The sequence below is a fragment of the Apostichopus japonicus genome, chromosome 5 (assembly GCF_037975245.1).
Source record: "Apostichopus japonicus isolate 1M-3 chromosome 5, ASM3797524v1, whole genome shotgun sequence".
Classification (NCBI taxonomy): domain Eukaryota; kingdom Metazoa; phylum Echinodermata; class Holothuroidea; order Aspidochirotida; family Stichopodidae; genus Apostichopus; species Apostichopus japonicus.
The window spans coordinates 15282430-15296667 of record NC_092565.1 but is presented as its reverse complement, the minus strand read 5'-3'; the positions used below and the strand labels follow the sequence as shown (position 1 = coordinate 15296667).

General features: G+C 36.6%; 2 protein-coding genes across 9 annotated transcripts in view; both read left to right on the top strand.

The window, feature by feature from the left end:
• Window positions 1-4382, top strand: part of LOC139967817 (attractin-like protein 1) — a 62211-nt gene extending 57829 nt beyond the window's left edge. For 7 of the 8 annotated variants that reach the window (XM_071971912.1, XM_071971914.1, XM_071971920.1 and 4 more), the window contains 2 exons: window positions 932-2476; window positions 2516-4382. In XM_071971912.1, coding sequence (XP_071828013.1) covers window positions 932-1264 — 333 coding nt within the window. In that variant the 3' untranslated portion in view covers window positions 1265-2476; window positions 2516-4382. Of the gene's footprint in view, window positions 1-931 lie in introns of all 8 variants that reach the window. The other variant, XM_071971913.1, reaches the window with a different exon arrangement.
• Window positions 4383-6432: 2050 nt separating this feature from the next.
• LOC139967816 (ES1 protein homolog, mitochondrial-like) lies at window positions 6433-13232 on the top strand. Its single transcript, XM_071971911.1, has 7 exons — window positions 6433-6643; window positions 7328-7380; window positions 8033-8143; window positions 8450-8569; window positions 9176-9268; window positions 10540-10696; window positions 11860-13232. The coding sequence occupies exons 1-7, from the start codon at window positions 6545-6547 to the stop codon at window positions 11983-11985; spliced, it is 759 nt and encodes a 252-aa protein (XP_071828012.1). The 5' UTR covers window positions 6433-6544; the 3' UTR covers window positions 11986-13232.
• Window positions 13233-14238: the final 1006 nt, after the last annotated feature.

The window sequence follows — 14238 nt, the reverse complement described above, 5'->3', positions numbered from 1 at the left end:
GTAACTCATGCTATACACACAAAATGAAATGCTGGTTGAGATTGAATAAACTCTCAGAAAATAAATATCCTGCTGGCTAAGTTGTAACAGATTTGTTCTCTTCGTTCCATCACTCCTCAACAACTGCATAAACTAGTTTCCATTCTCTAGATTCCAGTTTTTTCCCCTTCAAATTTGATACTGGTAGTGATCTGTGAATCATTCATACAAGCTCAGACTGGTTGGGTTTGTTATTACATGATAGCCTTTGGATACTGTGTGAGAGTTCCATGATTAGTAGGAACAATATCGCATACATACTGATATTAAGTGTTGTCATGTCGTGTATATTCGCTGAGTAAAATGATTGCTTAAAGTAATGTGATTACATGGGAGTTTTGGTTGGATTTAAGTTGATATAAAGCAAGATTAAATTATGTGTTTTTACTCCAAAAGCTGTCCATATATTCCTACACATGTATTTAAATATCTTTTGGAAACAGACAACACAATATTTGTGTCAGAAACTCAACCTGGTGTTATCTTCTGATTGCCCTTATCCCATAGTACTAGCATAGACTAATCCTATATTACCTACATGCCCTAATCATATATTACCTACATGCACTAATCCTATATTACCTACATGCACTAATCCTGTATTATCTACATGCACTAATCCTGTATTACCTACATACAGTAATCCAGTGCTACCTTCATGCAGGCTCACAACATGTGGGGAAGGGACAGTAATGAAAGGACTGGGGATTTACAAACCTTACATTATAACAACAAAAGGAAAGTGAAATGAACGACACAAAAATACATGACTTTTTACTATATCACCCAAGCCTATCTTAAACCTTGTGTATCTCGAGTATCTCAGTTATTTATTGGTTCTTGAACCAAGCAGAGTATTTAACAGATCTCTACTATTTTTTTCCCCTACTAGTCCAAACCAACCAATGCTGTTGGTGTTGCCATAGAACCACTAAAGGATAGTAAGGTTGCCCTTACCACCATCATCATGCAGCTACCATATGCAGAGGGTCAGGTTCCCACTGGTCAGTCCAGAGTCACCTTAGCAACAGCTCTTGTAAATCAGAAAGGAAAGAAACAGGAAGTACGTGTAGTACCTGAGATAAACGAGCCGACCAGTCCAAGGATGAGCGATGCGTCCACTCGAGAAGCAACGCCGAATGGAAGACCGAACACGGCAAGAGATATAGAGGTGTCGTGCGATGACACATGTAACCATGGATACGATAATCCAGCCATGGTCTGATAAGCCACGTGAAGTACACTCGTACAACTACGATTTCAATTAAAAACACAAATTGTGCGTTGTTCTAATATGAAGCAAGCAGAGAGATTTTATTTTAACTTAAAAATCAATGCCCTGTTGCTCAAAATTTCCATCCTATTCCCAGATTTCATTAAAGAGCAGTTTTAGTTTTATGGTTTGGGCTTTCTACTAAGGTACGGTTTATGGGGTTGTGGTCTCAATTTTCAGGTTCAGATGGTAGTAGCTTGTCCATCCTACTTCCATCCTACTAGCTTTTTGCATAACCAGCATGTTGGCTGCAATAGGATTTGGAGAGTTATTGGCAGTTAGATGCTGTAATCCATTTCTCCCACACACACCTGGTTATGCAACAAACTAAATAATGTAACCTAGCAATACGGCAGGCACATATTTCTGCTAATGCATGATGGGAGTTAAAGACAAGATTATTAAATGCTCAGTAGTGAAATACCGCACATGCTATTTTTCAGTAGTTTGCCAATTTTGCACTAATTTTTGAATTAATTTGTATATATATGAAATTTGTATTTGTAAATAAGATATTTTAGTAACCAACATAAATATACAAACTTTATCACATTTTGTCTTATTTGTTTAGTGTTCAGAGGATGTATTGAGTTGACACATAGCACCCCTAAAGCTGTGATTTTACTGTCTCATGTTAGAAGAAGCTACAGGTACAAGGGTGGTCATAACAAAGATAATACTGTTACATTGTACTTTTATGATTTTAACTGTCTGTCAGTCTGTTGGACTCACAACAATATAAATTTGTTTCTAAATTTTGTCTTGTGAACATAAAATTACTTTTCCTTTCTTTTCTGAAATCTAAAAAATTAGTTTCAAATGTCCTTGTTTTTTGTATCATGTTAAGTTTAAAGCTCAAATTCAAAGCTTCAAATAATCCAGAATTTGCTTTGGTGATTAAGAAAGAAAGTATTCACTTCATATTTAATACATGTAAAAACTTTTTTAATATATCAGACAATTCAACAGATTTCCGTCATTTCCATTTATTGAATTAAATAGTATAAGTTTTATAGAACTTGAGTTTTGGTTATTTCTAGCAGGTACAGAAGAAAATGTTCTGCATTCTTGTGTCAATATCAAAGGATGAAGTCAACTTGTTCCTACATAGAGTGGCATCTTGAGTTGTCTATGCTACATGGAGTGGCATGTAGGTGTCTTGAGGTATCAATGCTACATAGAGTGGCATGTAGGTGTCTTGAGGTGCCAATGCTACAGAGTGGCATGTAGGTGTCTATGCTACATAGTGGCATGTAGGTGTCTTGAGGTATCAATGCTACATAGAGTGGCATGTTTATTGTCTTGAGGTGTCAATGTTACGTAAGAGACATAGGTGTCTATGCTACCTAGAGTGACATGTAGGTGTGTAGCTAATTTAAATCTATTTTAGTTGATTACTTCATATTTGGAAGTTAATTAATGCCACCCAGTGTGAGAACATATTTTGTTAAAATTTAGTTAAAAGTGGCTTTTAAGTATTTTAATTATATTTTCTGTTATATATCTATGGATTGATCCATAAAGGAAATATACTAAAGATACGTTGGTATATATGCTGGTTTTCAAGCTGATAGTTTGTTGAGTCAGTTGATAAATGCAATTGATATATACATTGAAGTGAATGTTCTTACAGAAACATGTCAGGGAAATTGTCAATAAAAGCATCTACCAGCTGACCCATGTAGTTCATGTTGATTTACCTGATATGGACAAAAAAATCAGACAAAATCAGCTTCTAAAAGATTCCTCATCAAAGACTGGAACATGAGTGGATTGATTGGATTGGCGCATTGTACTTACGAATGACATGTATTCTAGTAGATAGCTTCACAAGACACAATTATCTCTAAAACAGCGTTTTGTTTGTCTTTCATTCGCTCTACAGTTAACCTTAACTTTTAATGCGATACATTTTTGATTGAATGGGTGTGGTTCACCTGAATCTGGGTACTTGGTGTGTTTCTGCATGTGATAGGATTAAATATGACTCTGAACACTTGGGTAGTAGTAAATCATTTGTGATGTAGAATATCAGGGATTGAATGGGTATGATCTATGTCAACCTGGGTACTTGGGTAAATATCCGGGACCATTGCAAAGAAACATTTCTTGACCACTCGATGAAGCGTTACAAGCATTAACCATGGGGAATATGTGAAATGTTATATATGTTAACCCTGAGGAATATGTTTGTAATGCAAAGATATGTTTAAATTATGTCAAGTTTAAAGTTTACCTTACACCTGCAATTTTATTATACATTATTTTAGCATTTAATATAATTTAAAAAGTTGCACTGATTGGGGTCTGTAACATTCAAAATGGAGGCATTATTCTGTTTAATTCTGCACCACATACACAAAAAAAAAAAAAAAAAAAAAAAAAAAAGGGTTAATGTAAAGGTTGGAGAAATGTAGGTTTGTGTTCTTGGTTACATCTTTCATGCAGTCAGACCTGGTATTGTCTGGGTTCAGTTGCTGCTTCACGTTAATCATTGTAGAAGTCAGTAAATATTATTATTATGATTATCAGTACTACACAGTCTTTCAAATCATCCATGAACGATACACTGCCTGGTTCAATGAGAATTACTAGAAACAAGAAACAGACATGGTATACTACCAAGGGTGACGTGGAAAGACAGGTTTGCAGTTTTATGTAATTTTCAGATTTTTATTCTCCTCTGTTCCCCCCCCCCCCTGTTTCAATTGGTCAGTGCACATTCCTTTAAAAATCAGGAAAATAGTTGATATGTGTCTCAGTGTATGTTAATCCCCTGGTTTGTTGATAAATGTTGCTAGTTTTTAGTAGTTTTACTAAAATGATCCTTGCAGCCATTCCTGAAGGTTTGCATTAGTTTTCACCCATTGTTACTGCATCTTAGTGGGGGTTTTCTGGGGTGGGGGGGGTGGGTTCCAGCAAAGAAATTTGTGAAACCTGTCTGTGAAATTAATCCTTGCTTTGCTTAGATTTGTGCCTCAAGTTGAAGCATAATGTAATGACTGTAAGGTGTTACCTTTCCCCTTCAGCAATGTTAAGATGAATATCGGGGGTGTCAGTTTAGGGAATCCAGAAAAATTAATTATTCAGGTTTAATTACATATCAGATACGGATTATTTGAGAGGGAGGAACTATTAAAAAGTAGAGATAAGAGCTGGATTAATAGTTAACTAGAGGTAAGCTCTGGTGAGTTAGCAGTGAATTTTTACAAAACATGCTTATATGTTAAACTGTTGGTGGCTTTCTTAAAACTTGCCTTATTTCTCTAGGACAACCAAAATGGGTTGTAAATTATGATAATTTCCTGTTGTTTAAACAACTAAACCATCGTCATGATGTTCCATTTGTGCTTTGTGTCTGGATGATCAAAATAGAGATGGATTACATCAGGTAATTGTAGCTGGTGTTGCCAGATGCCTAGTAATAACGTCTTGTGCACTGCTGTAAGAAATCTCTTATACAATGCAGTATTTTAGTTATCTGCAGTTAGGGTTACCATGGTGTAAAGGTCAAAGTTGAGAGTTTCCTCCAACTGATATGAAATTATAACATGCCTTGTAACATGAAAATGGATGAAGGACTGATGTTACTGTTTTGTGTCATTTTGACCATGGTCTTTTGTTAAAAGCATAAACTAAGCAAATTAATAATTTTCTGTGTAATTATATTTTAATGGGGTAATGGGAAAACAAACAGTATTTTAACAAACAAGAGTTTTTTGTTCTTACACAATGGGAATTGCTAGGTTTCAATAAAGTAATTAACCAAACAGTTTTTTTTTTATTTTTCCCCCTTAAGGATGAAAAAAGGGTGATATGCAAGAATACAAAGATGTTCACAATTTCACATAGATTTAGAAGTGAAGTACAGAGTGCAATGATGATAAATAAAATGATGTTCTTACATTTCAACAGTTGCCATTATCAGTTCTTCATTTTCAAGTTTGTCTTGCTTCAGTGCCCCCCCCCCCCTCCTCCAGCTCATCCATCACTACTGCCTATGACCCCGACATTTACCCAAATTTGCAAGATTGTTATCAATATTTTTCCATGCTTTGCTGTAGATGAAGACTGCAATTGATTTCTCCTTTGGGGATAGTTTCTATAATCTACTATCAGGCAGAGGAAAATAAGGGAGTGATTGGTGATGTTCTTTTAGTTATACTGTAGTTAACACAAATAATGTCTGAGATGAAAAACCTTAAGGAGCTACTAGAATATGTCCAGAAGGATTATAATTGGCATTTAGGTCAAAGCATGGAGCTACTGAGTCAGCGGATAGGGAAGTACAGCGGCGGTTGAAAAGGTCTGGGACATGAGGGGCAGGCCGCCACTTTAAACAGCGATGCTACTGCACTGAATGGCATCTGCCAAATATATTGTGTAGATCATTCACAAAGTACTGGCAGTGATACGATTGCATTTTTACAACTTCACTAGTAAAGGTCATACAATAAACGCAACGTGTTAGATCGGGACGAAAACTTCTTCTCCAGTAATATTATACCGTCACTAGTTTACTTGATATCCGACATTCACAGCATGTGCATACAGCATTTAAAAGTTCAATTAAATTTGTTGCAAAGTCACTGCAGTATTTTTATGCTGGCGTTTTGTCTCGACACTCGTTTTACTTGGTTTCCGACATTCACGGCACATCTACACATTACTGAAGGCGCTCAATAAAATCATATTAAAAGTGAGTGCAGTATTTTTATGCTGGTATATATTTTGTTGTGACATTCGTTTGACTTGATTTCCAACATTCACAGTGTATGCATAGCCTTGAACATTTTCAAAGTTGATTACCGTACAGCAGTGTTGCATTGACTTGCATCTTCTCTGCATCTTCCATTTCAGCTGTTACACTATTGTCAACATTAAAGTCACTATCAGGCAAATGTGAAGCCTATGTCAACTGCACGGAAACAATCTGATTTTATTTGATTATTTTTCTTTTTGCGTTCCATACAGCGACATGGTAAAACGGCAGTAACAAAATTAGCTATTAGACGACAGCTGAGCAACAATTACCACTGAAACTTAGTTTAATTAAGCAACAAAACAATTTTTCCCTATTTGCGTTCCATATCATATACGATACCATTGATATCTGTCACTCATACATTGATGTAGTTGAGGTGGGCATATATTTGATGTGCTACCTGCTCTCAACTCGTAGGTTCAAAACACTAGATTCAAATTACTCGAACCCACAATTCCAAAACTCAAATGCTGCGAACACTGTGTCGTATCAAGCCTAAACATGGCTGTTTTACGCAGGGTAGAGACATCCACCTATCTTCCATAGTGCAGAGCAAAGTGGCAGTGGTATGTTTTCTATATAATTTGGCAGAACTAATCCCTTCAATCTACTGTTGGAACTAGATCTGCGAAATAGTTTTGCAATTGTTATGTTGCAGTCAATTTACTCAAAGGTTACAATAACTTCACCCTTTCAATAACATCTCATCTCTTGTAGATGTTTCAAGTTTTTAGCAGTTATTCTCGTTCACCTCATTAGTGGCAAGTTTTAGCCGGGTTCATCCAGTCAGATACAGCCGTATAGACATGTTATAAGTTTCAACTAACAAGTTTAAAGTAGGCCTAACACTAACAGTTAAAGTTACGAGCACTGCAACATGATACAGTAGCACAGAACTGCAGTGGTTTTGTTAAATGAGAATAACTTGCGGGAATAAAAGTGCCTCAAAATATATTTCCATGGTTAACAGAAAATGATTAATATTTTTCATTATGACATTCTTTTAGGCTTATTAATTGAAACCATTACTCCAAACTTCTGTGAAACATTAGAATGAGTACATGGTAGCCCTGCCCCACTTGTCCTACCCACCCCCTCCCATGATAAAACATCCCACTCAAGAAAACAAAATCCCAATGAAAAGATACAAAAAACATCTGTCACATGGACAACTATTTGTTTATTTTGATGACAGTGATTCTCTTAAGAAGTTGCCATAGATTTTACTGTAGAATATTTCATTCTTTCAGGTATTGTCTGGTTCTGGTGTTTTTGATGGAAGTGAGGTCCACGAGTCATCAGCGTGAGTCTACAGTTTGTCATTGCCAGGGTCTGAATAAGTTTCAGGTGGAAAGGAAGCTTGTGGTGATGAGTGGTTAATGTTCTGTCTGATTGGCTTTCCCATTTTCACCATTTCATCTCTCCCTTTCTACTTGATGTCTTTCTTTGTTGCCAAAAGCATATAATCTGTTATAATTAAATTTCCCTGTTGTACTTATATCATAATTAATATAAAGCAGTTTTGGAATCGTACAAAAAAAGAAAGAAATTTAGTTCATGCATAACAAAATTGTGCTGCATTAAAGCAGAAATACCATTTTTGTTCTAATAGAGTGTATAAACAGGACATAACTGTGCCACATTAACATCGAAAAAATGTTCTGTTCAGAGTATAAACTCATTGTGTACATATTTTGCATTAATCTAAGTTTACTGGCATGGTTCACAGCTGATTGTTAATTTCAAAACCTGTCAGGATACTTTTGGTGAATCCTTTTGCTCCTACTCTTTCTTGTGGCATTCGAGTAAGGACTAAGTAGGCAGAAGAGGCAGAATTTCTCAACTGAAGCATTTTAAAGAAGATGAATACCTTGCCTTGGTTGTCATTGCAAGATTTATTCTTACTTTATTGACAATAATTAATCGTTTTCCATCACTTATCACCTTTTCCTCAGTGTGTTGGTTCATCTGAGTCGTGGTAAAGCAGACATCTCCATCTTTGCTCCAGATATTCAGCAGATGCATGTCATCGATCACGTCAAAGGTGAACCAGCCAACGAAACAAGGTAGTAGGACATCAGAAGTTTGTTTCTTAGATATTCCCTCTGTTAGTAGAACTCAATATATTGTGCCATTTCTTTTGTTTGATTGATTGTCCATCATATGATGGTATTGGTTAAGCTCCAATCTGACTATCATTAACTCTTTCAATACCAGGCTCAATTAATAAGAGAAAAACACAAGAAGACTGGCAAGACATATGAGGGAAGTTGGTTCAGTTTTTTTTGTCTCAGATCAACTTGTATCAAACAAGAGTGATCATCCTGATCTGCAATATTTATCCATTCTACCATTTTTTTCATCTCTTCTAGGAATGTCTTAGCTGAGTCTGCAAGAATAGCCAGAGGAAAGATTGCCTCACTAGCCTCACTCACTGCTGCAGATTATGATGCTGTTATATTCCCTGGAGGATTTGGAGCAGCTAAAAATCTGTTGAGTACTTTCTTTATTAACGCATGATTAGGGTACCACTACCACTAAACCATTGTAGATTTCAGATTTCTAGTTGTCCTTCAGAGTTTTTTACAACTTCTTTTCATTGGTTAGAGTCTTTATTCTTCAGCCAAATTTGTCTTATTAAAATGCTTCATATTTGATATAGAAGGGCTGCACAGGATATATTTATTCCCTACTGAAGGTGTAAGGATTAACCAATGCAGCATTGATAGTGTGTGTATGGGCGTGTTTATAGGTGTAAGAATGTTACCCTTATATGGTTTCAAGTACAATAAATCATAAATTTGAAGGTAGTTAAACTTCATACATTACACGTGGATTCATCTTTGTGAGTACCAAAAAATCTAATGTTTTTGTTTAGGAACCTCTAACATTTCATTTGAGATAGATGCTGTTTATAGAGAGAATCTGTGCAAATTAACTATGCTTGTGCATATGTTATTTTTAAAGAGACTCTGGGCAATGCTGTTTGTAGACTGATGTAAATGTAAATGCAGTTATTTTGTCTCGGTTCACTTCATTTCAGATGTTACCAGTATTGTCTTAAGATTCATAATGAGAGTCACTGATTTTCCCAACAGATCATCATTTGCTACAGAAGGTGCAAATTGTTCTGTGCATTCAGATGTAGAGAGAGTACTCAAGGAGTTTCATGCAGCAAAGAGACCAATTGGGTAGGTTTTTGGAATGCTGTAACTGGCTACTCAATTTCTCCTCCAAGTCTTAATCCAATTTCCCTGAATTTCTGGCCACGTCAGAGTCCAATTCCTCTCAAGTATTAGCTGTGTGCAGGGACTAAAATGCTTTAAATATGTAGTATTGAATGACAGAGTTAATGCGCTGGGTGGAGGGGAGGGGCGGGGGGAGGTTTGTATGTGAATGAGCTAGCAGAGATGTGGCTTACAGACCTTTCCTTTTTGATGGCAATGCTGTTATATTGCATCCTCGTTATTACTCTTTTCAAATACAACAGTAATACAATACAACAAAGTCAAATACAACAGTATGTTACTGCATATCTGACAGTGTTTTCAACTCTGAGATGACATTTTATTGTCTGAGTTAACATACCTCAATATGGAGAATAATTGTAAGGATTAAAACCCAAGGAAAGATCTCATCACCTGACTTAGTACACTCCAATACAGATCAGGCAATTTTGCCATTGCTGCTAATTAGGCAGTAAGCTCCCTCTGGTAGAACTTTTACCCCAGGTCCAGTCTAGGGCCGGTGGGTAACAGGAGTTATGGATGAAACTTTATCCAGTTGTTCGATTCAAATCAGAACATGACGGATTTTGTCTGACATTTTGATGCAAATGGGGATTAAATAATTTTACTTAATGCCTGGAGTGTAAAGTTTCCTAATTGAGATCATTTGAAATACCTCAGCAATATATTCAGTTACTTGTAAACTATCTTGTTAATGTTAACTATAGTAAAGTAAATGTGACAGTATTTGGTATCTTGTTAAAGCTCAACTGTAAACCAAGGATTCAATGTGTGTTGATTTGTTTCATCTGTGTTCAATTTGTTCCATATACATGCACTGAGCTCTAGCTGTGGTAGAATTTGGGTAAGTTATTACATCCATAACAAAACTGGGTAGGCTTTACATCTGTCCACCATAGATCTTTCCACTCCACCTATTCTACTCCAACAAACTGTTTGAGTCTTGTTGGGGACGGAAGTAAGTATTGTACAATTATTCAGTTCCAATTTTTTTCTGTTGATTCATTCTCATGAGGTATTAAAGTGCATACCCTCTATTCTCACGAGGTACTAAAGTGCACACCCTCTATTATCATGAGGTACTTAATTGCACACCCGCTATTCTCACGAGGTACTTAAGTGCACACCCTCTTTTCTCACAAGGTACTAAAGTGCACACCCTCTATTCTCTTGAGGTACTGAAGTGCATACTCTCTACCTATTTAACTACTTAGGTTATGCTGCATTGCTCCTGTGTTAGCAGCTAAGGTCATTCCTGGATGTGAAGTCACAGTGGGCCAGGAAGAAGAGGAAGGTGGCAAGTGGCCCTATGCAGGAACAGCTGCTGCTATCAAAGAACTGGGGGCTACTCATGTACCAAAGAATGTAACCATATCCTTATTTTGATCTGAAAGGATCTATATCTCATTTCTTTTCTCAAATATAGTTACCAATCTTCTTTAATAGAATATCATATGTTTTTGAAACCATTTAAAGACCTTAATAATTGGATAGTATTAATAATTGCCAATGGTGGCAAAATTTTACTTTGGGTTGAAGCACACATATGTTTGCTGAGAGTTATAGTTAGATAAATCTGGTCTTTGAGAACATTTAGACTACTCTTGTAAGTATCTCCTAAAACAATGCAGGACACAAACACAATAAGACTATCAACTTTAAAATCATCTCAATCTATTAGACTGATAAAAACATTATTATGCTGTATAAGATGTCATATTATACCTGCATTTAGGAGGTATTATCAACATCATAACTGTGAATAAATGAAAGTGAGAGGACAAACGTGAGGGCTGAATGGAGAAGGCTGACAATAAACGGATGGATGCAGCAGGCTGACTATAGAGGGCTGACTACAGAGGGCTGATAGGATTAGGCTGACAATAGAAGATTAGACAGAGAAGGCTGACTATAGTGGGCTGACTATAGTGGGCTGACAACAGAGGGCTGACAACAGAGGCCTGAAAGGATTAGGCTGACAATAGACGGATGGATGCAGCAGGCTGACTATAGAGTGCTGGCTACAGAGGGCTGACTACAGAGGGCTGAAAGGATTAGGCTGACAATAGAAGATTGGATGGAGAAGGCAGACTATAGAGTGCTGACTGTAGAGGGTTGACTACAGAGGGCTGAAAGGATTAGGCTAACAATAGAAGATTGGATGGAGAAGGCTGACTATAGTGGGCTGACTGTAGAGGGCTGACTACAGAGGGCTGATAGGATTAGGCTCACAATAGAAGATTGGATGGAAAAGGCTGACGATAAGCAGCTCAATAGAGGAACTAAACGGAAAGGGTTGAATATTTACAATGTGCTGTCATTGGCAGGCTAACAAAGAAAAGCCATTCATGTGAGCAGAGGAAATTAAGGTGTTTTTTTTTTTAATTTAATATTTATATGAAAATAAAGTGTATTTCATAGATAGACTTATTTTTTGTAAGATAATAAATATTAACCTGTCAATTATTTCCAGTGGCATATTTTAAGGTTTCTAGTCAAGTTTGAGAATTTAGTTCCTTAATTTTTTTATTCACGATGCCCATGTCGATGAGAAGAACCGGATAGTCACAAGTCCAGCGTTTATGTGCGAGACTCACTTTCATGAAGTCTTTGACGGTATCGGAGAGATGATCAAGAAAGTCTTGAGCTTAGCGTCCTAGTGAAATCAACATGAAATCATGTAGTCCAATGGGAAACTTTTGAAGAAGCAGTTTGCAACGTGGATCATTAGTTGATGAAAGATATTTGTTGTTATGAGTTGCTATCATTATGTAAAGGCCTATGTGTAGCACACAAGTTATTACAGCAGGAGGGTATATCCTGAAGTTAAATACATTAGTAACATAAATCTGACTAATTGAATTGTCCTTTAGACTTCCCCCCTTGGGTAAAAATGTTCTCCAAAACATGTAAATTAGACAGTAAAGAGGAAGTTATAACAAATGACTGAATATTCATCAATTCTTCATATTAGCTAGTATTTTAACCTTGCTTGCCATCATTTGCTGCCCCCTTATTGCTGGATGTGATGTATTGTGTAGAAACATTCTGAGAATGTTACTGAAGATGGACAATCTCAATAGACTATTGACTCTGTTCAAGTGTGTGTAGTATTCCTATGGATAGACATCAAATAGTTCTTCTATCCTTTACTATGAACCATGGGCTGTCATTCAGCTGAAAGATCACTAACAGATGCTGGTTATTTGAACATCATAACAAACCCTGTTTGTGGATGTATTCTGAGACTGAACTTCTAATTAATCATGGAAAATACCAGCACCACAGGAACCCTTCAGAGCTTAGAGGCGGTCAAACTGTTAGTTCCCTGGTTCCAAACCAAACTGCATCATATTATAATTATATTCAGTATTTAATTTGAAAAGAAAGACATTGACAAATGTGCTATAATCAATTGCAAATTGCTAAAAGCAATAAAATCGTGAATTTATTAAAAAGTATCATCTTTGCAACTTATTTACAAGTGTTTGAATATAGCTTCCTCTGCAGCTGTTTCTACTCCACCATTTTGGTTCTTACCTACATATTTCCTGGACGTTTCTATGAGGTTTGTAATTGCTTTCATAGCCTTGAATGAACAAGTCTACATGTCTTTTGGAAATCTCCTAACCACAACTTTGAGGGTACCCAGTGGTCACACTCTAATGGTATCAGTTTATAAGATAGGCACCTGAGCAGAGAATAAATTTTTGTGGGATCGCCAGACACAGGGTTGTATGGTTGAGTTGCTATAGTTCAGTGTGTGTTCCGAACGTAACTAAATGTAAAAAATATCCACAGTGATTTCTAACAATGGCAAACAAAGGTTCCGTTTGTTGGGTGCATATGACCTTTTGCGTCGGTGGATCATTAAAGGCACAGTGCAAGAGGAGGACATTTGGACATTCAGTCAAGAAAGTAGCTGGCCTGACTCAACAAAGATTGACGTGAATGGCCAACTTGTCAGCTATCCAGTGATGGGTAATGTTTAGCTAGTGAAAACTTCTATCTAGACTTAGAGACCACAAGTTTTATGATTTAGTGTGTAAGTCAATGGGGCTTTTAATAGATATCAATTTGTTTCAATGAATTACATTTTCTATATCACCATCTGGGCTGTCAATGACCTGCACATATATGCATATTTTTAAATGTATATTTATATAACGCATCTCCGCGAATCTCATTGGTCATGTGGGAGTGGCTACGATGAACCTTCGGGATATATACAAACCTGGACCGACAATGTTAATTAGAAGACGCGCAAACTAACTTACAGTCTTACAGTGGGTCTAGTCCTCAAGTGGAGAAGTGTTCGTAAATCAAGAAATATGGTTACAATTGGTTAGTTTATTCAGACATGTATTGTCGATCGAAGCTTATGTGTCTAGACACCAGCTGTTCAAATCTACAAAACCTGCCAAAGTGATGTTATGACAGTGGTAGAAACAAACAAGGAAGTTCACATTATAGTAATACTGCTACATGCTACGCAAGTTCGCGTCTGTCAAAATTTACATTGAACAAGATGCAGGTGGCCTGTTGAACACTAACAGCCACAAAACCCAAAATCATGCTCAGTAGAAAGAATGGTTAAAGCGTCATTGCTCATGTCATTACATCATGATATAGAGATCAAACATGATCCTAACCAACTTGAAATCGTTTGTGATTCTATATAAAGCCGGATCTCAAAACAGACACTTTGAACAGACTATGTTAATGAAATGGATGTAATCGACAAAGGCAAATGAATATATATATATATATATAATTGAAATCGTAATGAGTTAGAAAATCAAGAATAGTGAAAAAACTTCCAGCCTCCACTGGGATTCGAACCCGGGCCTCCCGCTTTATATGAGGACACCCTAACCAATAGGCTATGAACGCTGATTGTATGTCCAGAGGTT

Coding starts and splice junctions, on each gene's coding strand:
- LOC139967816 (XM_071971911.1), top strand. CDS start 6,545: ATGCTGCGAACACTGTGTCGTATCAAGCCTAAACATGGCTGTTTTACG. Junction 8,570..9,175: donor TTTGGAGCAGCTAAAAATCT/GTTGAGTACTTT, acceptor TTTTCCCAACAG/ATCATCATTTGCTACAGAAG. Junction 9,269..10,539: donor GCAGCAAAGAGACCAATTGG/GTAGGTTTTTGG, acceptor TTAACTACTTAG/GTTATGCTGCATTGCTCCTG.